This window comes from Bidens hawaiensis, unplaced genomic scaffold, assembly GCF_021521415.1.
Source record: "Bidens hawaiensis isolate Kalapana, Puna unplaced genomic scaffold, B.hawaiensis_p1.1 tig00009039_1, whole genome shotgun sequence".
NCBI lineage: Eukaryota > Viridiplantae > Streptophyta > Magnoliopsida > Asterales > Asteraceae > Bidens > Bidens hawaiensis.
The window spans coordinates 635,842-660,055 of NW_027491661.1; the positions used below are offsets into that span (position 1 = coordinate 635,842).

General features: G+C 33.9%; 5 protein-coding genes across 5 annotated transcripts in view; 1 reads left to right on the forward strand and 4 right to left on the reverse strand.

Annotated features, from left to right (window-relative positions):
- Positions 1–24,214, reverse strand: part of LOC143530850 (uncharacterized) — a 207,031-nt gene that overhangs the window by 95,212 nt on the left and 87,605 nt on the right. The window lies entirely within an intron of this gene.
- LOC143530821 (uncharacterized protein At2g39920-like) lies at positions 4,080–5,292 on the reverse strand. Its single transcript, XM_077026253.1, has 4 exons — positions 5,223–5,292; positions 4,664–5,144; positions 4,367–4,567; positions 4,080–4,272 (listed from the first exon to the last, which is right to left on the reverse strand). Exons 1-4 carry the CDS (start codon positions 5,290–5,292, stop codon positions 4,080–4,082), a joined length of 945 nt encoding a protein of 314 aa, XP_076882368.1.
- On the reverse strand, positions 6,765–11,107 carry LOC143530846 (dnaJ protein ERDJ2A-like). The gene is made up of 10 exons (XM_077026277.1): positions 10,760–11,107; positions 10,584–10,679; positions 10,376–10,496; positions 10,165–10,271; positions 9,118–9,335; positions 8,844–9,021; positions 8,657–8,776; positions 8,482–8,568; positions 8,284–8,394; positions 6,765–7,763 (listed from the first exon to the last, which is right to left on the reverse strand). Exons 1-10 carry the CDS (start codon positions 10,943–10,945, stop codon positions 6,930–6,932), a joined length of 2,058 nt encoding a protein of 685 aa, XP_076882392.1. The 5' UTR covers positions 10,946–11,107; the 3' UTR covers positions 6,765–6,929.
- LOC143530822 (pentatricopeptide repeat-containing protein At4g39620, chloroplastic-like) lies at positions 13,986–16,705 on the forward strand. Its single transcript, XM_077026254.1, has 2 exons — positions 13,986–14,340; positions 15,266–16,705. The coding sequence occupies exons 1-2, from the start codon at positions 13,993–13,995 to the stop codon at positions 16,379–16,381; spliced, it is 1,464 nt and encodes a 487-aa protein (XP_076882369.1). The 5' UTR covers positions 13,986–13,992; the 3' UTR covers positions 16,382–16,705.
- LOC143530874 (receptor-like protein EIX2) lies at positions 18,028–20,689 on the reverse strand. Its single transcript, XM_077026296.1, has one exon. It carries the CDS (start codon positions 20,687–20,689, stop codon positions 18,053–18,055), a length of 2,637 nt encoding a protein of 878 aa, XP_076882411.1. The 3' UTR covers positions 18,028–18,052.

Genomic DNA, 24,214 nt, shown 5'->3' on the forward strand with positions numbered 1-24,214 from the left:
ACATGTACTGATGTGAATTATCTAAGTGCTAACACACGAAAGTCCCCACGATCATAGTGATTAACTTCGAGCCGGTGGCTTGTGAATAGTACTATTGGTTTGACAAACCCAAACGGAATCGGCCTGGTTGCCGTGTCACATAGCGCCGTTTGCACATGACCATATTTATACAAACATGCTATGTAGTGTTAGACATATATACCGGAGCATGTTGTGGACGGAAAGGGGCCACAGTGGTTGATGGAGCGTGGGAAATGGATGCACGCAGCACATACAGTCAAGGCTTCACTGTAGCTTAGCATAATTACATCATTTACATACATACATACTTATTCCATGATTACAAGTGTTGACTTGTGAATACTCATTACTGTTTTCTTGAAACTCGTGAAACTCACCAACTCTAGTAGTTGACCCGTTTTAAACTGCTTTTCAGGTGTACCTAAATCAGAGTAATTCGGTGATCTGTTACTTGCTTGAAGTGTGTGGTCGATGCTATGTGAATAGAAGCAAGGGTGTTAGTAGTAAGAATGTATAGTTAACGAACTAGTTTTGTTTGTATCACCTAGACTGTAAAACAATGATAGAACAAAGAAATGTAATATATTGTAAATTAGTTTGTAATGTTTCTTTATAAACAATGTGTTGATATTAGAGGTGTCTGTTACATTCTCGTTTTACACTTTCGCATTGTGCTAGACGGGGTGTGACAACTCCAAATTTTCAGTTTGGCAAACTCATGGTCATGGTCACGTAGTGTACGTACGCTTTTGAAGAATATGCAGAGATGAGAGATTCTATAAAAGTATGGTGTGAGATTTTGTCATCAATTAATATGTAATTTTAGTTTTTAGGAAGGTTATTTATGTTTTATTAATTTATGCTTAAGTAATTTCTATTTTAGTAACTTATGTTTAAGTAACTTGTGTTTTGGTAATTTATTTTTATGTAATTGTTAGGATGGCTAATAGATGTAACTTTTATAGTTATTTATTAGTTTTCACATGCTACTCATGTGAGATTATATTTGTCTTTTAATGTGTTACAATCTATATATATACACACACACTATTATAAAGCAACACATTTTTTCCACGTCCTTTAACTAGGTTATCCACATAGGATGTCAAGTATACAATTTCTATAAATAAATTATCCACCTAATAGACAATTTAATTTTAAACATTAACTCACAAGTTTGAAAATGTTTCAAATAAATAGTTATAATCACTATTTATTGAGTAATAATGGCAATTAATTGTCTTAGTTGTTATTTTTGAAAATTCTGAGACTTTGTTATTTATTTTTTTTTTGAATTTTGAAAAATTATTTGTGAATGTTTTGACTGGATGTATGGATGTTTGGATTGAAATGGTGGTTTAAGTCACGGGGTTTGGATTTTATTGTTGCTTTAAAACGTTAGCATAAAAATTATATTTCATGTTTGTAGCATTCTTTAGGTTGTGTACTTATATGTTTTATAATTTCAATAAAAGTGGTTTTTATAACACACAACTTATGTTACAGCATCTACATGTTTGCGCTTCATAATTTACAACATATGACTTCAGAAGATAATGAAGTTTTAATTAACATGTCTGTTTTGTTTAATGGTATAAGTTAGAAATATGTTTTAAATTATCATTTTTCTCTGTTTGTCTTTGTATGTTAGATTCTTTAATTAAAACAACAATGTGATACCTTATATTAATAATGTAAGATTATATGACGTTTACAATTCATTAAAATGTATACATACATACACACGCACACGAAGTTTTATATATTTCCATCCATGTGTAACACGGAATCTAACCTAGTTGTCATCAAAGCACAAAAATCAAGTTTAAACCATTGTTTTCAGTTGCTATCAATAAAACATAGAGACATAAACAGACGAGTTTATTGAAACTAAAACAAACATCAAATAGACTAATACCCTCATACACTAGAGACTTAACAACAAAACATAGTAACAAGATAAAGATGATGATGTTCTTCAAACGGTTCTTTGCTTAAAGGATGAAAACTTCATAATCTAGCCTGTTTTAGAACGCAAAAGTCTAGGAATAATGGCTACATCATGATCACACATGGGCTGATCTATCCAATCTAGAAATTTTTGACATGTGGGACCCTATAAAGTATATTAAATTTTAAAAAATGGCAAATGAATTAACAAGGAAAATTAAGGTTCTTACAAAACGTGGACATAATAGAATCTACGTCAGGGTTACGATCGGTCCAGGATGTGCGAACAACAACATATTTACCACAAGCGTAAATCGTCATTAAGAATGTATGATGTAAGGTTGTATATCAATTAAAAACTTAGCCATATGTATGTCTTAAAATCTCACACCATGCTTTTATAGAATATCTCATATGTGCATATTCTTCAAAAGAGTACGCACGCCACATCACACCCGTGAGTTTGCCAAAAATAAAATTTGGAGTTCAATCCCTCCATCTCATATGGAGGGTTTCACTCATTTTCAAGTTACCCCTATGACGTTTCATATCTTTTTTATTATACTGTAAGTTTGCTAAAATTGAAATTATGGAGTTTAATCCATCCATCCATCTCAAATGGAGGAATTCATGTTAAGCTGCCATGTGGCGAAAGGAGGAATCTTGGATCCAACCATCTCAGATAGCGGATCCAGACATCCAGTCATCTCTAACTAATACGTCACTACTGAGTTGGCGCACCATTAGATCAGTTCCTCCATCTCAGATGGAGGAACACCTTAAATCCATTAACGTCAGACACCTAGAACCCACTTTATTTTTGTAAAGCCTACTAGTTCGAAAAAAAATTGTGAAGTTGTGGCTCATTCCGTCGCACTGTTCAGCTCAATTAATGCCTCCGGCTCCGGGTTTCCATCCAAACTCTTCAAGAACACCATCTAAACCTGAAAATTCACAATTTAAATAAATACGTACTATAATATATCGAATGTGCAATATAAACATGTTAAATGTGTATAATAAGTATGTATAATTAAGATCATATCAACCAATTAAAGGAATGATCAATCTTCGAGCCACGAAAACCCCAATTGTAGAGGGCTTGTGAGTTGTGACAGACAATTAAACCAAGCATACGGGGCTATTTTTAGCTCGTAAAGTGACTTGTGTAGTAAACATACATGATCCGGGTACGTGATTGTTTTAGACAGTTTGTCGTGAGATCCCCATGTAGAAATGCATTCTAAACATCAAGTTGCCGTAGAGACCATTACTTTGTAATTGCAAGCAAAAGGACCAGTTGAATAGTTGTGGATTTACCACACCATTGAATGTTTCAGTAAAGTCAATGCCATGTCATCAAAAACTTTTCGATTAGAATTTTCGACCCAAAAAAAAAGGAGAGACAAACAATTGAGGCAAATCTAGCTCTACGACGGGCTAGGACACGAGTAGAGGCTATCAATGCCATTTCATAATCAGTCGGTGTGTCCGAATAATCATCAATTTATACACCCTATATTTGGTTGTTTTGTTTGACTTGATTCTGTCGATTAAATACAATCAAGCGAAGTCATACTTGTATGATCACATTTTTATGCAACGAAAAATAAATAGAATAGAAAAGATACAAAAAAAATATTATGAAAATCAAATGGGGTATAAAAACTTATTAGATACCATTGACCGCGGTATCTAATAAGTTCTACCTACTATTGGATTTGAACCAATGACTCCCGCCGTATGAAAGCGTGTCACTCCAAGCAACTCAGACTCACCCTATGCTGATCCAAAGAAAACACACAACTTCAATCACTTCCAAGGTCTTTCCTGAACTTAGAGCCAAGTGCTTTAAAATCTTATTGTTTCTTGACCTTCATATGCACCACACAGCTGTAAGAAAATTCACCTCCACTGCCTTCTTATGTTCCTGTTTTCTTAGATATCCATTGGTTTTCCCATCACACCAATCATTTTAATTATAAATTTACCCTTTTCATATAATAACCAACACAAAAATACAAACAAAAAATATTCTCTTCTTAATTCCTAAACTTGTAGCCCAAAAAACATACTGACAAGAAACTTATATACAATGCTACAGAAACTTATATAATGGCATGAGTTGGAGCAATAGGAAGGATATTGGGAAGCTTGAAGTTTTGTGTTTTGACAAATGCTCCTACTAACATATCCATATGGCTACCAATCACACCCCGAATGCAGTAACCCTCCATTTCAATTGCCATTTTCTGTTTCAGAAAGTAATCACGAGTATCCATTTTCATACCCTCGTCTGATCTGCACCAAATGGTAATGATCAGATGCAAAACTTTTACTCATTTACTTATAAATGTATATGCATAGTTTAGTTTTTAACCACATTTAACATTACCTCATGATTAACTTTGACCAGCCACCACATCCAGCCGCCTTAAGGTCCTTAACAGTGGCATTGCGTAGCGTTTCAGGCTTCCTTGATGATAAAATCAAGGACCATCCGCCAGATTTAAGTTTCATGTAAAACTCAACCAAGAAAACATGTTTCATATGCTTTGCCTCTCGAATACAATCGTCACAACCATATCGATTGTATCTGCACCATAAAAGTTACAAAAATAAACATATTATTCATTAGTCGATTATAATTTGTAAAGATGAACAGAAACATGGATCATCGATGATGGATTACCCGAACAACAGTGGGTTGGTATGCAAAGTTTTGGCAGGAAGGAAGTCATCTATGTCCATTAACACCGCATCATGACCATCATCATTTGGTGTGACTTCATTAAAGTAATTCTCAACTAGTAACACTGAGTTATTCAATTCTCTCATGTAATGACCTTCTTTTATGTACTTAACAGCCGCATCCTTGCAAAAATTAGGTAACAAATACGCTTCAAAGTTGTTAATCTCCGCGTTCAAAGCAGCCATTTTGCAGTAATCATAATCATAATCATAATGAATATGCTGATGTTCATGATGATGATCAAATTTGGAAGATTCAATCACTCCGGCCTCCCTACTTTTACATGACTGTAGCATTACAGCCAGCGCGGTTAATAAAGTCAACAATAAGATCCCAACTATCATGAGTGCACCAACGAAGATAGTTGCAGCACACGACGACATATACACCACTGATTCCATCCTAAATTCACTTCCCATCTCTGCTCCAAAGAATATCAAAATTTAATAACAGAATCTAAACTGTTTTTGTCACAAAAAACTTTTAACTTTATTGATACCGGATCTTTCATCACTTGAGACACTTTGAGCAGAATATCCCCTCTCCATCTGATGACCGTATGCTGACATGTTGATGCCAGTTTGTTGCTCCTAAAATTCTACCTGCACACCAGATTGACAAGATTAGTAGTATAATATATAATTGGAAGAAGATGCTTATAAACAGATTAACTTACAGTTTTCCTAAACTAAATAGAAACGGTAGATATCCAGATCCAATTATTCCGTTCAAAGCTACTTATTATGCAAGATTCATCACATTTAAGTCAATCTACTTGTGGTCAAACACTGAAAAAAGGATTTTCGATTTAATTTATATATATATATTTTTTTTGGAACGGCAAAATTTTATTAATAAGAATCCGGCTGGTAAGAAAGTAGACAGGACTAAACAAAATTACAAACCGACCCAAACAAGGATTCTCAATTTTTTTGAACGCAAAATTTTATTAATAAGAACTCGGCTCATAAGAAACTAGACGGGACGAGACAGAATTACAAACCATCGATTGATAGATGTAGAACTATCTTCAAAACCATCAAGATAAAACTTTCTTGGCTTTTATAATCGAATTTCTATATTTATGGATTGATGCCATAACAGAATTTAATTCAAATTCGGGGACGAAAGTAACATATGATTTGTCAAAAGATAAATAAAAAAACCTGATAGTGACTCTGAAGTTGGGTTGAGAGATTAGAATGAGTGATGAAAACTGAGTTGTCTGGATATGCGGACGAAAGAAGACAGAAAGATTGAAAATTCAGGACATGTCAAACAACAGAAGTGACAGTGGTGATCGGATATAGATTGATTTTGGGTCGTTTTCGATTGGAAAGTAGTTGATGTGCTGCCACCCCATTGGCTGGCTTCCCTCTAAGTCTAATAATGCGTTTCATGCTGATTATTATTTTATCAACCTTTTTTATATTTAGGTAAATGTTCAACATATATATTATATAATAAAACAGTTAAGAACCAAACTAGATGATTCCATAGAAATGTATTGCAATGGTAATTACATAACATATTAATATATTTCTTGAATTAGAAAAAGCATAGCAATGCCATACTTGAATCGAAAAGAATAAAATGTTTGTTTAATTTATATTGTAATTTTTTAAAAATGAATTAACGCATGAAAATGTCGTGATTGTTTAAAAATCGTCAAGAAAAGTTGGTTAAAGAATGAAATTAAAAGAAATAACTAAGTAAAAATGAGGAAAAAACATAATTTGTTTTAAAATATAACTAAAAGTTGATATAAGATGAGAGAACGAAAGTATAGGTACGCGTATAAAACACTATTTTGCCCTCTTAAAAATATATCATAAAGTGTCACGCTAAGAATTGTTCATGCATCTTATAAATAAGAATATTTATTATAATTATCTGTATTCTATAACCTAATTAGTGTTGGAAAAAATCATTATACTTGGAAGTACAAAAGAACATGTCAGCTAGGTTATTCAGTTTTGTGGGCCACACCGACCTACCCAAAAGAGAAAAAAAGAAAAGTAAAAGCATGTTTTAAAACTGCACTGGTTCGGTTCATAATGGTTTTACGGATTTGCTTTGCAGGAAAAACCCAAACTGTTATTTTGGGTTTTGAACCTCTAGTTTACAAACTCAACGGTGTCCTTAAAGAAACTGCATTTATCAAAGTCGAAAATTTTTATAAATCCTGCCTAAAAACAAAGTATTATCATTCTTCATCTGACCCCGAGTCTGAACCCGAGCCTGAGCTTGACGCAGGCGCTTTACCATTAGCACCCTTTTCTTTCTTACCCTTCTGTTTATTGTCCTCTTCATCTTCACTATACTCGCTTTCATAATCTTCATCATACTCCTCTTCTTCAATCTCCTCATCCTCATCCGCACCATCTTCCAACACGGGTCCGTCTTCTGTCACCCCACCGCGGGTCCCGGCCCGGGTACGTTTCACAACTTTGACTTTGACTCCTGTCTTCCTGTCACAACCAAGCCAAGAATCACACAACAAATAACAAGTCAAATTGTAGTTCCCTTCACTTGGGGCTTGGAACTTCCCCATCACGAGACGAGACCCGCTTCTGACTTTTTCAACTGCCTCCCTAACTGCTTTATTAGTCTCCTTTGGGTTTGTGCCCGAGCCTTCCGAGGTTTCCTCGATCGCTTTTGAAGCAGCGGTTAAAGCCGAAGCTTCATCCATGAAGTTTACCTTTTGTGAAAACCAGACATTGTTTGAGGTTTGGTCAGCCATAAGAAACCACCAGTTTTCTTCCTTGTGAAACGGAAAATACGGAGCGTGAGGTAGGGCGCGGGTCAACCCATTGGCCCGTTTTAGGGTTACCCAAGCTTGAACTGTGACAATATCACCTTCTTGGATACCTTCTTCGCCTTCGGTCCTACAATTGACTTCAACTGTTACTGAAGGCATCATTTCGAGTACCGACTCCACATCTTCAATTTCAGCAGCCGAGAAACCGGCAACTTGAGAAAGTAACTCAGCTCGGTCCTCGGTTTTCATGTCACGGAAATCCTGGAGGTTTTTCACCTTCTGCAATAACGTATTTCGAATGTATAAATGTACGAACTAAAAACAAACAAACGCTAACTAACGAATGTATATGAACACGAACGAACGATCATAAATGGATTTAATAAAGCAACATGTTGTAAACGAACATAAATGAATGAACAAGACGTGTTCAAACATACGAATATAAATAAATAAATTTGTTTGAAATATAATAATAAAGATGTACAATAAATAAGTTGATTAATAAATAAATAAAAGGAAAAAACTAGAAAAGAAAAGAATTGTAAAAATTACATATTTTGTCCTTGGGTTGTAAGAGCAAAACAGTCATTTAAAAGAACTAGAAAAAGGAAAAAGTTTTAACACTGGTTGGTGGAAAGGAAGAAAAGTGTGAAAATATGTTATTTACCCTATTATTTAACTGAAAAGGTTCGACCCGTTTGCTATTTAACACACAAAAACTAGTTATAATTTCCCTTTGTTTAAAAAAGGTATTGCGGGTCAACCCAACCCGTTTTGACCCGGATAAACCTTTTACCTTGCGGGCTATCTTTTTCATGACAGCCTCATTAAAATGAGGAAGCTGAAGAAAAGGTGCATTTCCTTCTGTAGATCCTCCAGTAGCTTTCCTTGCACTAAGAGGAACAGCCTGCAATAATAAGTATTATTATATAAGTTACAATTTGAAGCATTAAATAACAACAATTAAATAATGAGTTGACTTATTTTGACCAACCTGGATGATACATTGAGAGAGCTCAACAACACCAACTGCAGGCCTCAGCCAACCATGCCCTTGAGCTGTGCGTGGTATAACTGCCATCTGTATATAGCAAAACAACATTATGAAAAACTAAATATTTGGGATAAAACTATATTCTAATTTTTATAAAAAAATTATCGAGGAGCACCTTCATTAATTCCTCAATAAGGCGAGGCGCAATTTCCACGATACGTTTGTAGTCTGTTTGTAGCTCAGTGGTTAAAGTTGCTGTTTGGCGAGTCAAATGTGCCTGAATCAACAACTCTGTCTGCAAACAAACCAAAACAAAAACATTAAAAGTCAAAACATTAAAAAAAAAATTATCAAGACTTTACCTTTACTAGCGCGGGATGTTGTTTCCAAAACTTTGCCTGTTCTTGTTTAATATTCTTGAGATCTAAATTTAACTCGCTTCTAACTAACATAAACAATTTCTGAAGCGGTTCTGCATCAGATCTACGGATTGGAATCTCCATATATTCAGCAGCTTTAATTAACACGTCCATAACTTTGCTGTAAAATCAAAACATAAATATACAAATTGGGATAAATTATACGTCAGCAATAAAATTATAAAAAATGTAACTGTGTAAGTGAGATTACATTTACCTTGGTGCTAACGAGGGTTTCATGAAGTAATAATAAGCGGACAGCGTTTGATGCATAACATTATTTCCCGTATATTTTGATGATTTGGATAGATATACAACAGCCACCACCAATGGTAGTAGAATACACACACCAACAATCCATAGTAACAATATTCCACCCGATGCACCTTCTATATTTAGCAAAAATTGAGGAAGAGCTATTCCCATTTGAAACCCCTAAATCAAAACAAAACATGATAATCACAAATGGAAAGACTTGTTTTATACTTTATTTCTAACTAGTCCGATGGGTTAAGCTACAAGATTTAACTACAAAAAATAAGGGTCCCACGAGAACAAACTCATCCAAAGCAGGGGTGTGCATGCAATCAAAATAACAGAATGCTACCAAAGTGAGATAACCAAACCCGATATGAATCTGACAGTTTGATTTTATGTGGTTTAATAAACTGGATTTTAGGTTTGGTTTCCAGTTTGTTATAACCATAAACTGAACAAACAAAACCGAACCCGATTATAAGATAAGAAATTAGTAAATAGTGTAGCCCAAAAATTGTAGATTCATGTGTGTAATAATCAATTGATTATAAAATTAACAAAGCAATTAAAGCCCAAAGTTTCAGGTCCAAATTCATTATTTTAGGCCACTTTTCAGCCCAATATTTTGAGACGCAAATTCACTATTTTGGGCCACCCTTTTCAGCCCAAAGTCAGACCCAACTATATTATTTTAGGCCACCTTTTCGGTCCAAAGATTCCAAGCCCAAATGATAAAACCAACCCGAATCCATTGTAAAAGCCAAAACCAAACACTTTTCAGAAACCCAAAAACTGAATTTTCGGCTTTAGTCTAAAACCAACCCATGCAAACCCCTAACCCTATATTCAAAAAACTTTAATAAAGAAAATCAAAGAAACATTACAATAAATTATAATCATTAATTCTTTGAAGTTACATTTAGCACATTAATGCTTTATTTTTTTTAAATGAACACACAGTGATGTGAAGAGCTCTAACCCGGCCCGACCCGTTTTGTAAACCTACCTGTCGACCATCTGGATGACCATACTTTTCAAAGTTTTCACGAGAAATTGGATCGGTAAGTGCTTGATAGGCCTTAGCAATCGACTCAACAAAATATTTATGGGCATCTGGATTAAAGCAGAATAATCATCATTATATAAACAATTGACAGATATGCAATCAAAGGTTAACATGAAAATCAATTTAATCAAAACTTAAGAATAACATGAACCTGGATCTGGATTTTTATCAGGATGATATTGAATAGAAAGTCTTCTATACGCCTTCTTTATTTCATGGTCAGAAGCTCCAGGTTGCAATCCAAGAATGCTAAATGGTTCAAATACTTGAATCTAATTCCACCATACAAAATATAAGCAATGATGCATCATCCATGCAGTAAAATAGGACTGGCATGATCACAACACTAATTTACTTACTTCACGGTTAATGTTCTTTATATAGTACACAAGAACACCCATAGCAACCCATAACAACACCAATGTCAAATTACTCCATGTTGAAAAGTTTGAGATCTGTAAATAAAATCAAAATTATTATATCTTGAAATTGCATATTTCTTAAAAATATAAGATATGAAAGAAAAGATGATTGCCTTTTTGAATATTGATTTGTGGTATTTCCCTGAACGAGAACAAACCGCACACTGGCAGTTGATGCTCTTCGCTTTCTTTGATGCGGCACGACAAAGCTTCATGATCGTATAAGGTACAAGTGGCAGTGCAATCATGGTTAATATGAATATTGGGAAGAGACCACTATTCTCTTCTGTAGCCCCCATTGTAGCTGTATGTTTAGCACTTATTAATGGTTGCCAACTTACCTGTTAAGAAAAATTAGCCATTCAAATAAACCTGAAGAATGATTTCTCCTTACAAAGTTTGAATTACAAAAACCCTACATCATGCAATTTAGGGGAGTGCATGAAACCAAAGAAATCGATCCTAAAAAACCAAAGTACCAAACCAAAACAAAAACCGCCGGTTTGGTTTTATGTTTTTGTAAACCTGAACTTACGGTTCAGTTTTGATTTTCCATGTAATAAAAACCGAAAAAACCTAATCGAACCAAATTTACAGACTTTTACTTTTTATTTTAAATAAATTATAAGAATTTAATAAATATGTAACTTAAATACTCTGGCCCAAATGCATAATAATCAGTTGCTAACAAAATGATTTAGACCCAAATTCATTATTTTGAGCCAAATACTTCTTTTCAACCCAGAATTTTCAAGCTCAAATGGCAAACTGTAAAATCTGAAACCAAACCGAACGTTTTCAAAAGTTAAAAAACCAAAGTTTTGGTTTTTGGTTCGGGTTTAACCAAAAACCAACCCAACCCAAACTGTGTGCACCCCTAATGCAATTAAATCAACTAGACAATGCTAAAACAAATCAAATCAAGTAAAAAAAGTTAAGCTAATTCAATTGACTCATTCTTCATGCACAACAATCTAATCGCGCAAATTATCTAGAGATGAATCAAATTGAGCAATTCTTCATACACGGCAATCAAATCAGCTAATTGAACAATAAACCCTAATTAGCTAGACAACACTAAACCAAATCAAATCAAGCAAATCAATTTAAGACAAATTCAATCCATTCACTCTTCATGCACAACAATCTAATCGCGTAAATTAACTCGAGATGAATCAAATTGAACAGTTCATCGGCTAATTGAACCGTAAACCTAATTACCTAAATGTTCATCACAGATCAAAAAACACAAATCAAAGTAATTACGTGTAACGAAGGTCAATTCAATAGCAAAATTGAAATCAACCGCATCAGATCTACGAATAGGACACAGATCATATAAAACCCTAGAAAACCTCAGTGAGAGCTAATGCAATACTTATATATAGAGATTTGTTAGTCAGGCGAATTGAATTGAATTAGGTATAGACGATGATGATTGATGAATTGATTGCCTGCAAATGAATTGATTAAAATGGATGACAGAAGGTTTTGTTTTGTGCCGTCTGCTTGCTGCTGATGTTACGATTTGGGAATGATGCTAAGTAGGTGTGTTTGTGCATCAATGAATGATTTAAATGGGTGCAAACTGAAATAAAGAAAGCTGTGTGGGTTAAATGAAAATAAATAGATTAATGAGGGGTGGTGTTTTAATTTTCACATTGCATTCTCAGACAGTGGGGGAAAGCAAAAGAAATTATATACTTAAAATGCATTCTCGAGTTAAAGTAAAAGAAAGTGTTAATTACATAATTGAGTTAGGAATGAGCATTTGGTACTTGGTACCGGTACCAAAGGTTTTGAGTTTCGGGATCGGTACGGTACGGTACCGGTATTTCCCGAATTTTTACCTTCAATACCGGTACTGTCCCGGTACCGTACCGGTACCGAACAGAATATTTCGGTACCGGTACCGGTACCAAGATTTGGCGATTTTCGGGATCGGTATTTTCGGTACCGGTACTGATACGGTACCGAGCTCATCCCTAAATTGAGTTAAATCGGAAGGAAAATACAGGAAAAAAGAGAATTGGGATAGAATAAATTAGTAATATTGTAAGGGCTATAAACTTTACTTCACAATCAGACCATATTTGGCTGAAAAGTTTTGAAGAAAAAAAGACCCAACTTTTCTTTTAATTCTCTTGCTTTTCTTTAAAAGAAAAACTTAAGATGAAAAAATAAAAATTTTCTTATATTTTCTTTTCCAAACCCCTAAATAAAAAACTCAAGAATGCGGTGTTAGAGCATTCCCGGCATCTTCTCGCATGCTCTTTATCCAGAGGTTGTAGGAAAGATGATGCAAGTGACCTGGGGTTGCAATCTCTATATTTATAATTACACTAAAAACACTACATTTTCAATCTCCTTTCTAGTAAATAATATTTTTATATACCTTTATCGTTACTTTTTTTCGCTTCTTCATTCACAATCACTTTCAAAAAACATAAAAAAATTATAGAGGATAAACAATGTTTCTCCAAATTTACTTATCAACAAAAATATCTTCTACTCACAACCACCCTATATAATATAAGGAACCCATTCACAATAATATAGAGGACCTGCTGAAAATGCTCTTACTAGGAGTTAATTCAAAGTTATTCATACTGCATCCTAATATTTACCTTTTACACACTTAATAATTGTTTTAGTTATATACTTATTATTTGAAACAAGACTCAAATAATTCATAATTTGATTTAAACAAAATTGTATCCAAATTTCAAGTTATTTAAGTCGAATCCTTATTCGATTTGAATTTCTAATTCGAATACAAGTCGAATTTGAAACCAGATTTCTCAATTCAATTTGATTCAAATTTATATTTCTGTATATAATATACAAGCATTTGAGCATGTCTAAGTATGGACACTTATTTAACTTTTTTTATGGATCAAGAGAAGAATATTTAATAATCTAGATATCCAGTGAGTAATTACATCGGATCGGCTCATTCTATGTCTCGTTCGGTTATGGTATTCTCTCTCGACACTATTTATGTTAAGTTTGCAATTATGCATACGTTAGATTGTTATTTTTAGTTTTTATGCAAGTTTTTTTTCGTTATTTGATAAGTCAAATAAACCCGAATTCATAAAACTTAGTCAATCAGCTAATTCAACTTTGAGTCAAATTCAAATACGTTTTGCGAATCATCAAACTCATAACTTGAAATTCGATTCGATGAATACCAAAGAGAGTGTTACGTGCCACCGAAAGAACATTAGAGCTTGAAACTTAAAATACAAAAACCTCGTTTGCAATAAACATCCTCTTCAGTTTCACCACCGTCTAGCAGCCTCCAGTTCATCCCTATCCTCGTAACAAAACAACCAACACCAACATGTCTTCAAGTTTCTCCAACGGATCTCTTCACATTCATTCAATTCCCACACCCCCTACCAAATTCACCCACACTTCACCCCTTAATTACACCTTCTACCCTCGTAACAACAAGCCCACCAGATACACACTCATCATCTGCAGCTCAACAATTCGACCCAAACGAAACTCAAAACCCGACGAAAACTCGGAGGCTCAGGAACTGGTGCGAACGCTATTGAAGGGTTTTAGTTACGATAAGCCGTTATTGTCCACGTTGAATAAGTATGTGAAGTTAATCAGAACCCAACATTGTTTTCTTCTGTTTGAGGAGCTTGGAAAGTCTGATAAGTGGCTTCAATGTCTCGAGGTTTGTTCGTTTCTAAATTATGTTCTTGGTAGCCGAGCCCGAGCTCGACCAAGCGGGTTTCAAGCTTCACATATAAAGTGCGAGCTTGGCTCGTGACTCATGAGCAGTTTTTCAAGCTCGAGCAATTAGCTTAGCTTGCTTACTGTTTATAAATAGGATTGGAAATTTTATTTCTGATTTTCAATGTCTTGTTTGTTTTAAGCTTCATTTCTAAAGATCGAGCTTGGGTCTGACCAATTTAAGATTGAGCTATTAGTTAATTTTTATAAGTTTATAATTGTTAATGTAGTTTTTTAAATTGTAATTTTATATATAGCTTGGTATATATTATTTAGTTATTTAAATTTTATCTTGACTTTTATATGTAATCATTATTATTAAATAAAAAATTATATATGCAATAGGCTCGTTTAAGCTAGCGAGTCGGCTTGAACTCAATAAGTGAAGCTCGGGTTTAGGCCAGTTTTTTTAAACAAGCTTATTTTTAGGCGTGGGCTTGCTTATTATACAAGCTTAATTTTAGGCATGGGCTTGTTTATTAAACAAGCTTGCTTTTAGGTTCAAGCTCTAAGGTCTGCTCGATTTGAGCTTTTTTGCCAGCCGATCTTGAGTAGCTCGCAAGCGGCTTGGTTTGTTTTCATAAACATAACAAGTCAATGAGAAAACCAAGGTCCAATTGCCTTACAAAAAAAATAAAATAAGGTCCATATTTGACCGATTTGGGCCGATTTTTGCAGATTTGACTGAGTTTGATCAACTACCGACTAATGTCACCAATTAGCAAAAGATAAATCAGTAATTCACTGACTACCAACTAGTCCCTGGTTAATAACGATTTTCGCACACTAGGTTTTTGAATCCTCTATTTATTATTATTGTTATTATTATTATTATTATTATTATTATTATTATTTTGTTAATTTAGGTGTTTAGATGGATGCAAAAACAACGATGGTATGTGGCAGATAATGGGGTTTATTCGAAGCTAATATCAGTAATGGGAAAGAAGGGCCAAACCCGAATGGCAATGTGGTTGTTCTCCGAGATGAGAAACAGTGGCTGCCGACCCGATACTTCTGTATACAATTCACTTATCACAGCTCACCTGCACTCGAAAGACAAACCAAAGGCTATATTGAAGGCGCTTGGGTACTTTGAAAAGATGAAAGGTATAGAACGGTGCAGACCGAGTATTGTGACGTATAATATTCTTTTAAGAGCATCCGCACAGGCGAAAGACGTTGCTCAGGTTGAAGCTTTGTTTAAAGATTTAGAGGAAAGCATTTGCACACCGGATGTTTACACGTTTAATGGCGTGATGGACGCGTACGGGAAAAATGGGATGGTATGTGAAATGGAAGGTGTGCTTTCGCGTATGAAAAGTAATCAGGTGAAACCCGACATCATAACGTATAATTTGTTGATTGATTCGTATGGAAGAAAGCAAGAGTTTGAGAAGATGGAACAGGTGTTTAAAAGCTTGTTACGGTCGAAAGCGAGACCCACGGTTTCCACTTTTAATTCATTGATAACGAATTATGGGAAGGCTCGGTGTAGAGACAAAGCAGAGTCGGTTTTTGAGAAGATAACGGATATGGGGTACGCCCCGAATTTCATAACTTATGAATGTATGATTATGATGTATGGATGTTGCGGGGGCGTGTCGAAGGCGAGGGGGATATATGATAAAATGATAGTGTCGGAAAAGCATTTAAAGGTTTCGACTTTGAATGCTATGTTGAATGTTTATTGCTTGAATGGTTTGCCGGTTGAAGCAGACAAGTTGTTTGAGACTGCTTGTAATAGTGGGATGTTTCATGTTGATTCTTCATCGTATAAGCTTCTTTATAAATGTTACACGAAAGCGAATATGACGGAGCTAATACAGAAATTGTTAAAGCGTATGGATAGAGATGGTATAGTGCCGAATAAAAGATTCTTTCTAGAAGCTTTAGGGGCGCTTGGGTCATCACGAGCTGATCAAGATGCTATTACTGCTAAAGTTAATTCGAGTATGCCTGCGGATATGACTAGAGTATAAGACGAAGACTTGTTCGTGTTCCGGAACTGATTTAGTCAACTGATGGTCAACCTGTTTGGATAGTTCTTGTGGTTTAAGGCTAATTGACCGATCTCGTGTAGCAAAATGTGGCAATTTTCCATGTAATTCAACTTGTTTAGTCATATTTAAATAATTCATTGTTATTTATATGTTGTGTATCTTGAATACAGAACTAGAGGTGACATATTATAAGCATAACTAAAGACATGCACATATATTCATAACTAATACATACACTTTGCATTTCAAAGAACCAAATGAACAATCTTCCTGTTGTTTGACTTTTGTGGTCAACTAGCACAATGATGCAGTTTAAAATTCTCATAAAGAAACACAGTGTTTAAGATATGATGACAAGTAAAGTAAATGGATAATAATGAGAAGTTTATTTTGAAAGAGTTTTGAGCTGGATTTGTATGCAAAAACGTATCTTTTATGAACTTGAATAGTTATAGGTTTGACCTTAAAAGTCAAACAGAACATCTTTCTTGAAAACTCTAATCAAGAAATAACATTAGGGAAACTTTTTCAACTACATCCAACACACTAAAGTGTGAGAAACACACTTCAAAAGATAAAAGAGCTGGTTTTAAGCATGTAAACAAAATTATAGCAGTGACCTACTCAAGATTGGAAAGTCACATGTAAGACTTTTAAAGTCAACTATCATAGTGATGTGGCTGAAAACCCCATCAAGAAACAACATTTAAGAAAAACTGTGAACTATAGGAGTATAAACGAGCCAATTCGTTTGTGGGCTACTCGAGATCACCTTGCTAAAAACTCGAACTGAGCCCAAGTCCAAGCTTCACTCATCATCAAGCTTGAGTTGGCTCGCGATTCAATACGTGGTATTATTTATGTAACTTTTATATATGTATATTAAACATGTATTTGCGTAATAATAGTTATTATATAGTAAGTTATGATATAAATAACTAAATAATATGCATTTTGTTATATTATATATAAAAATCCTTTTCTTTGACGGATTTTAAATATTTAAAAAATAAATTAGTAAATTATAAATGAGTCAAACTCAGGCTTAAAAACTACTCATGAGCTGGGTTCGAGCTCGCTATGAGTTATACAAGCCAAGCTCCAACCTAGTCGAGCTCGGGCTTGGCTCGGCTCAGCTCATTTACATCTCTTGCCGTATAATCTGGAAAATAGCAATAGGCGGTTTGTACCATTCGTTAGACCTAGACATTAGTTCCATCAATTAAGGTTCCGATTTTACCACTTAATTTAAGCATCTATTTATATATATTTATATATATATATATATATATTCAAGTTTTGTATTTAACTCATAATTTATAATTTAAAACTTTTGATAAACTTATCAAATTTAGAACTACTTATCTTTACTTTTATTTTAAAACCGAATTTTTGTTATTCAAAAACACATTTTGGATCAAATAGAGACTCTAAAATTATAGCAATAATTCAACAACAGTTTAACCATAATTTGAATTCAAATAAACACAGTATATCATACACATGGTCTATATATGCAATACTTGATGACAATTTATTACTAAATTATTCCGACTCGTAACAAAAACATACTAGTAAATATACCATTACATAGGAAATCAAGGTTTTCAACTCATAATTTTTTTGTAACAAGAAACAGTTGCACAATGCTCACCTTCTAAACTTTCTTTCAAGTTTGCCAAAATACACAACCACAGTTACATATATCCAATCCTTCATGTGACTCAACGAAACAAAAAAGAAGTATCTGCAACGACGGTTTAAGTATAAAGCACCAGAAATTCCCAAAAATCCAACGGCAAATCCAGCACCCATACCTGTGTAATATGATTTCCAAAAGTCGTCTTCATCTTCTTCAACGGCTTTCTTTTCAACAACAGGTGAAATCCCACATCTTGGTGTAAGTGGAGGTCCACAAAGTTGCGGATTTCCCGTGTAGGAGGTATAATCAAAGCGTTGGAGTTGAGAACCAGTTGGTATTCTTCCTGACAAGTTATTGAAAGAGAGGTCAAGGTAACTTAGAAAATTTAACTCTGACAAAGTCCAAGGAATATGCCCAGAAAACTCGTTTCTTGACAGGTCAAAAGATTCCAGATATTTCAAGCGACCAATGTCTTTCGGGACTTCCCCATGCAGCCTGTTGAAGGAAAGATTTAAGGAGATCAGTTCATAAAGACTAGTGATCTCATCTGGAATATTTCCAGATAAGTTGTTTCTTGAAAGATCAATGCTCTTCAATAGGTGCAAAATGCTTCTTCCGAATGATCGCTCTGTTCCTTTCCATCTAATCCATGCATTGTCTGAAAAATATGCATCTTCTTGGCATGGACCAGTATACAGACATCCCCTTCGAGAGGGTTCCCTTGTGGAGTAAGAACCATCATAAGAGGAGTAAGAATGCTTACTCATATCATATCTGAAGTTTTTTCTAGCCATAGCTGTGAAGTTATCAAAGCACTTAGGAATATTGCCAAACAATCCATTATTAGACAGGTCAAGGACTTGAAGATTGTACAGCCAACAAAGGTGGGAAGGCAACCTCCCAGAGAACCTGTTGGACTCTAAATCAAGAACATATAACTCTGAAAGTTCTTCCCCTATCCATTCTGGTATAATGCCTGATAAATTATTTCCCCCAAGATCTACAAACCTGAGACTTTTACAATTGCTCAAGGATTCCGGCACTTCACCAACAAGTGTGTTTGCTCGTAAGTACAATGCTTCGAGCTTATCTAAGGATCCTAAAGAAGAAGGAATTACCCCGGATAAATTATTATTTGATAAATTAAGAACAACTAGCTTTTCTTGGAAATTCATCCAGCAAGCAGGCAATTCCCCTGAGAATGAATTGTTAGAGAGGTCAAGAAAAGTTAAGAACATTGCAAGCTGACACACGAATGAAAGATTTCCTGAGAACTTGTTTCCAGAGAGGTTTAATGCGTTCAATGTTAAAGGCAATAACGATACCTCTCCTTCGAAATGGTTGTTGCTCAAATCTAGTCCAGGAGAGCCATGCAAATATAACTCCCCCATATATGGTAGCTTACCTTTTATTTGATTAGAAGAGAGGTTTAGAAATTTCAATCCTATCTGAAGCTGGTTCCAAAGCCAGTCAGGGACGCTATCTAATATTCCAGCATTCGAAATATCAAGATAAGTGACCTGTCTTTGAGTTTTAATCCACATTGGGAACCCAGGTCCTAACTTGCAGGATTGCAGTTTTATTGTAGACAATTGGAAAGGGACTCTCTCAGTGAAGTTTAAGTCTAACGCTAAAGAATTTAAAGACAAGTCCAAATAATCTAGTTGGGTAATAGTTACAAAATGTGCTTCAGAGATAACACCTTCAAGGGAGTTGGATGATAAATCGAGAGTATTAAGGTGTGAAACCTGACCCAAGCTGTTTGATACATTACCATGAAACTGATTACTAGAGAGGTCTAAAAATGAAAGGGAATGGCATCCTATGAAGTTAGGTATGCTTCCTCTCAAAGAATTATGACTAACTTTGAGATATATCAAATTTGAAAGTTGGAGGACGCTGTTGGGTATGTTTCCGCTTAAAATGTTACCAGAAAGATCTAACTCCGTTAAGGATGTACATCCTGTGAAGTCAGGCATACTTCCACTAAAAAAATTGTTAGCAACAAACAATGAAATCAAAGAAGAACATCCCGCAAAGCTGGGTAATGATTCATTAAGGAGGTTCTGTGACAAATCCAGATGAACTAAAGATGAAGAATTCCCAAAGGAGTTTGGAACAACACCTCCTAGCTGATTTTGTGCGAGGATTAAATAGGTAAGAGAAGTCATATATCCTAAGGAAAAAGGAATAGACCCCGACAGAGAATTATTGCTAAGATCAAGATCAAGCAAGTTGGAGAGATTGGCAAGTTGATGAGGAATAGGTCCACTCAGATTAGCATTAGAAATATACAATGTCTGTAAGTTGGACAAGGAACCCAAAAAATTGGGTAAAGGATTGGACTGAAAATCAAAATAGCTTAGTTCAAGGTATCGTAGCTGATTTAAAACTTGTAACGACGGACTAAAATTACCTGTGAAACCCCTATAAGGATCATGAAGATGATAGAAAGTAAGACCAAGTCTAATCACATGACCGCTGGTATCGTCACAAGTGACACCCGTCCATTTGCAACAATCCATTTTTTCTCCTTCGCTCCCCCAATCATCTAGATATCCACCCGGGTCAGTTAGGTTAGCTTTAACATCGAGTAGAGCTTGCCTCTCTTTCTCAATGCAGGAGCTCACACCACCACTGATCATATAGAATTTTATGCATACCAGCAAAGACACAAGAATATTAGACATCATATGGAAAAGAGTTTATTAATTAAACAGGAAACTGAAGATATAGTAACTGTTGGAGATGGTTAATAATTTATAGCAATAAACCGTGGCTGAAAAGACATTCTTTTATATATATATATATATATTACGGAAAGTTTTACTGTTGCAAATTAGCGTAATTAAGGATCCACCAGAACTTACCAGGAAGTTGCTACTCGAGTCATTGCCGTGTCAATCCTGCAAAACCCATGTAAATAAAAGTACATATTGAAAAAAAATGATGTTTATAATTGATGAATATTTTTTTTATGTTAGTATTGGTTTTTATTAAATAGAAACGCAAACGAATTATCAACGTGAAATTAAAATTAACGAATGAATATATATAGTTTTAGAGAAAATATGAAGAATGGTGATCGGTGGTAAACTTGAAGAATCTTGTTGAACATCCAGAACCAGGTTGAACAAAATTATCATAAAGAATTAATTAATTATTAATCAAGGACAATAGTAAGCAAAGCTAAACAGTTATGTGGTTATAAAATAACGGTTTTTGTTAAAAAATAATTCTTGTAAAAAGCTATAAAAATTGGATCTTTTGTATCAAAAATATATGATATTTTATAAACTTAAACGAACTTTTATAAAAAAATGACTTCCTTTGTGACACTTAAGTATCTGTCCTCTAAGGCCAAAGGGTATGGATCAGTGGGGGTCCCATTGATCTAATGTGGCACCCTTCTCATTCAAATGAGGCCAATGAACACTGAGCCCTCCTATCTCATTTCATTAGTGACGTGAGGCTGCAGGTGGTGATCATGCACATCAGTGGGCAATCATATTTATTTCCCCCCTATCAATTGTTTATAATGTTAAATAACGAAATGGTGACGAAATGATGAAGAATAAGAGAAATGATCCATATCCCTAGTTAAAGGGTGAGAAAGAATGAAGGAAGCGAAACGAATAAGGAGGAATTGCTCAAATGAAGCATACCACCGGCCCATCTCATTTAACTTTCGAATTTAGATGTCCCGTTCATATGCACGCATCACATGTTGTATGCTTATTCTACTTATTATTATTTTTATTGTTTTTTTTCAATTGGATTTAACGTTTTTTTATTCATAATTTTTTTATAATTAAATATTATTATCATTACTATTATTATTTTTTTATAATTATTACTATACTTAAGTACTTTTTATTATTAATACTTTCTGGCTTTAATATCATCTTTATTATTAACTAGCGTTTTACCTACGTGTTACATGACGAATTCGATCGATAGAACTTAGGCGTTGTCATGATGAGTCAACGCGAATTCTGTCGGTATTAGCTAAGTTCTTTTACGGTACCATAACTAACCTTAAATAATAAATCATCAAATGAGCATATACTTAAAAAAAAAAAACTAGAGGCACTCATATAGCATTTTATAAAAAACTTAACATATTTAAGGCAATGTTTATTTGATTGGTAAAACCCAGACGCTGCGTTGCGGTGGCGAGTTGACACATATTCAGTGAGTATCAATTACGTTTGTAATGGTACATTAAAATCCAAAATATAAATTCGTCGAATTAACATATAAAAAGATTAATATACTAAAAAGAATTAAAATATTTAAAACAATGTTTATTCGTTCGGTAAAACCGGGGAGTTGGTAAAACCTGAGCGTTACAAAGACGAGTAGTTTCGAATTCAGTCAATACCAGTTACACGTTATGGTATAAAAAACGTTGGTAAACTTTTATTCAGTTGGTACCCGGCCATCGGTAAAAGCTAAACGTTGTCAAGATTCTAAGAGAACTTTGAGAACCATTTTGAGCAACAAAAACACCCCTTAAAAATATTTAAAAAAAATTATAAAACGAAAATTTTAAAAAAGTAAGAACCAAAAAAAAATAATTTCATCATGGTTTCATTAAAAAAATCGTTATTATACACGTATGTATATTTTTATTTAATTTCCATTTAGATAATGACATATATGTACATTTTCATATATCTTAATTGTACATATATGTATAAAGAATAACATATATAAAATTAAAAAATAAATATTATACATATATTGATAATTTTGCTAAACCGTTGAGGGGGTAGGTTGACTTTGGTTACGTTCATAATGCCATCCGAACTAAAACAAATATATATATATATATATATATATATATATATATATATATATAGGGTAAGGTTAAAATGAAAACCCACTTGAGTTGTGAAAACCCGCGAAAACCCTATATAACATCATTTTTTTTGTTACATGTAATATATGTTGTAACATTTAATACAAAACATCGAAACATAAAAGAAAATGTTTTGCTATTTTTTAACATTTTTTTACTAATTTTTATATATGTTTTCAGGAGAGAGAAAAAGTTATATTTATATTTACATTTTTTATTCACTTTAATTGTGTACCACAAGATTTAAACATTAATTAAAAACATATGGTTGAGAATGAGTTTCTAGAGTTTTTACAACTCAAGTGAGTTTTCATTATATATATATATATATATATATATATATATATATATATATATATGGTGAGGATTCTAAGAGAACTTTGAGAACCATTTTGAGCCACAAAAAAACATCTTAAAAATAATTTAAAAAAATAAAAAACAAAAATTTTAAAAAAGTAAAAACAAAAAAATTTATTTTCATCCTGGTTTTCATTAAAAAACGTAATTATACACATATGTATATTTTTATTTAATCTTCATTTACACAATGTACACATATGTGCATTATCATATATCTTAATTATACATATATGTATAAAGAATAACATGTATAAAATAAAAAATATATATTATACATATATGTATAATTTTGTTAAACCGATATTAAGTTTTTTTATTTTTTTTATGAAAACGGGATGAAAGATAAATTTTTTGGTTTTTTACTTTTTTTTTATTTTTGCGTTTTTTTTGTTAATATATTTTTTTAATTTTTCTTAAAAAGAGTTTTTTTTTGTAGTCCAAAATGGTTTTGAAAGTTCTCAATTTCAAAATAGTTCTCACATTATTCCAATCATATATATATATATATATATATATAATAGGGGTGGAGTCTGTAAGTAAAACTCGGATACTGGTAAAGTTCGAGCGTTCTTGGTCCCAGGCGTTGAGGGAACAAGTCTATGCGAATTCGACCGATTACCGTTATTTTTATTAGGCTGAGGGGTGTGGGGCTTCAGCGGGGGCGCGAGAGCCCCTCCGCTCGCGCCCCCAGACGCGAGCACCACACCACCGAGGCGCGAGAGGGGCGCGAGCACGGCTTTCAAAGCAGGCGCAAGCCTGTTCGCGTGAAGGAAGAGGCGTAAAGGGACATGGGAATGCGTGAAAGAGCCGTTGGGATGAGAAATGAGCCGTTGGGCTCTTTAATTTTATTAAAAAAAAATCAGTTTTTCCTATATATAAACCTAAACCAATTACCACACCCAAAATCACATACCACACCCAAAATCACATAAAACAGTTACCACAA

Coding starts and splice junctions, on each gene's coding strand:
- LOC143530821 (XM_077026253.1), bottom strand. CDS start 5,292: ATGTCAGCATACGGTCATCAGATGGAGAGGGGATATTCTGCTCAAAGT. Junction 5,145..5,222: donor CTCAAGTGATGAAAGATCCG/GTATCAATAAAG, acceptor TCTTTGGAGCAG/AGATGGGAAGTGAATTTAGG. Junction 4,568..4,663: donor ACCAACCCACTGTTGTTCGG/GTAATCCATCAT, acceptor TTTATGGTGCAG/ATACAATCGATATGGTTGTG.
- LOC143530846 (XM_077026277.1), bottom strand. CDS start 10,945: ATGGGGGCTACAGAAGAGAATAGTGGTCTCTTCCCAATATTCATATTA. Junction 10,497..10,583: donor TAAAGAACATTAACCGTGAA/GTAAGTAAATTA, acceptor TGGTGGAATTAG/ATTCAAGTATTTGAACCATT. Junction 9,022..9,117: donor AAACCCTCGTTAGCACCAAG/GTAAATGTAATC, acceptor TTGATTTTACAG/CAAAGTTATGGACGTGTTAA.
- LOC143530822 (XM_077026254.1), top strand. CDS start 13,993: ATGTCTTCAAGTTTCTCCAACGGATCTCTTCACATTCATTCAATTCCC. Junction 14,341..15,265: donor AGTGGCTTCAATGTCTCGAG/GTTTGTTCGTTT, acceptor TTGTTAATTTAG/GTGTTTAGATGGATGCAAAA.
- LOC143530874 (XM_077026296.1), bottom strand. CDS start 20,689: ATGATCAGTGGTGGTGTGAGCTCCTGCATTGAGAAAGAGAGGCAAGCT.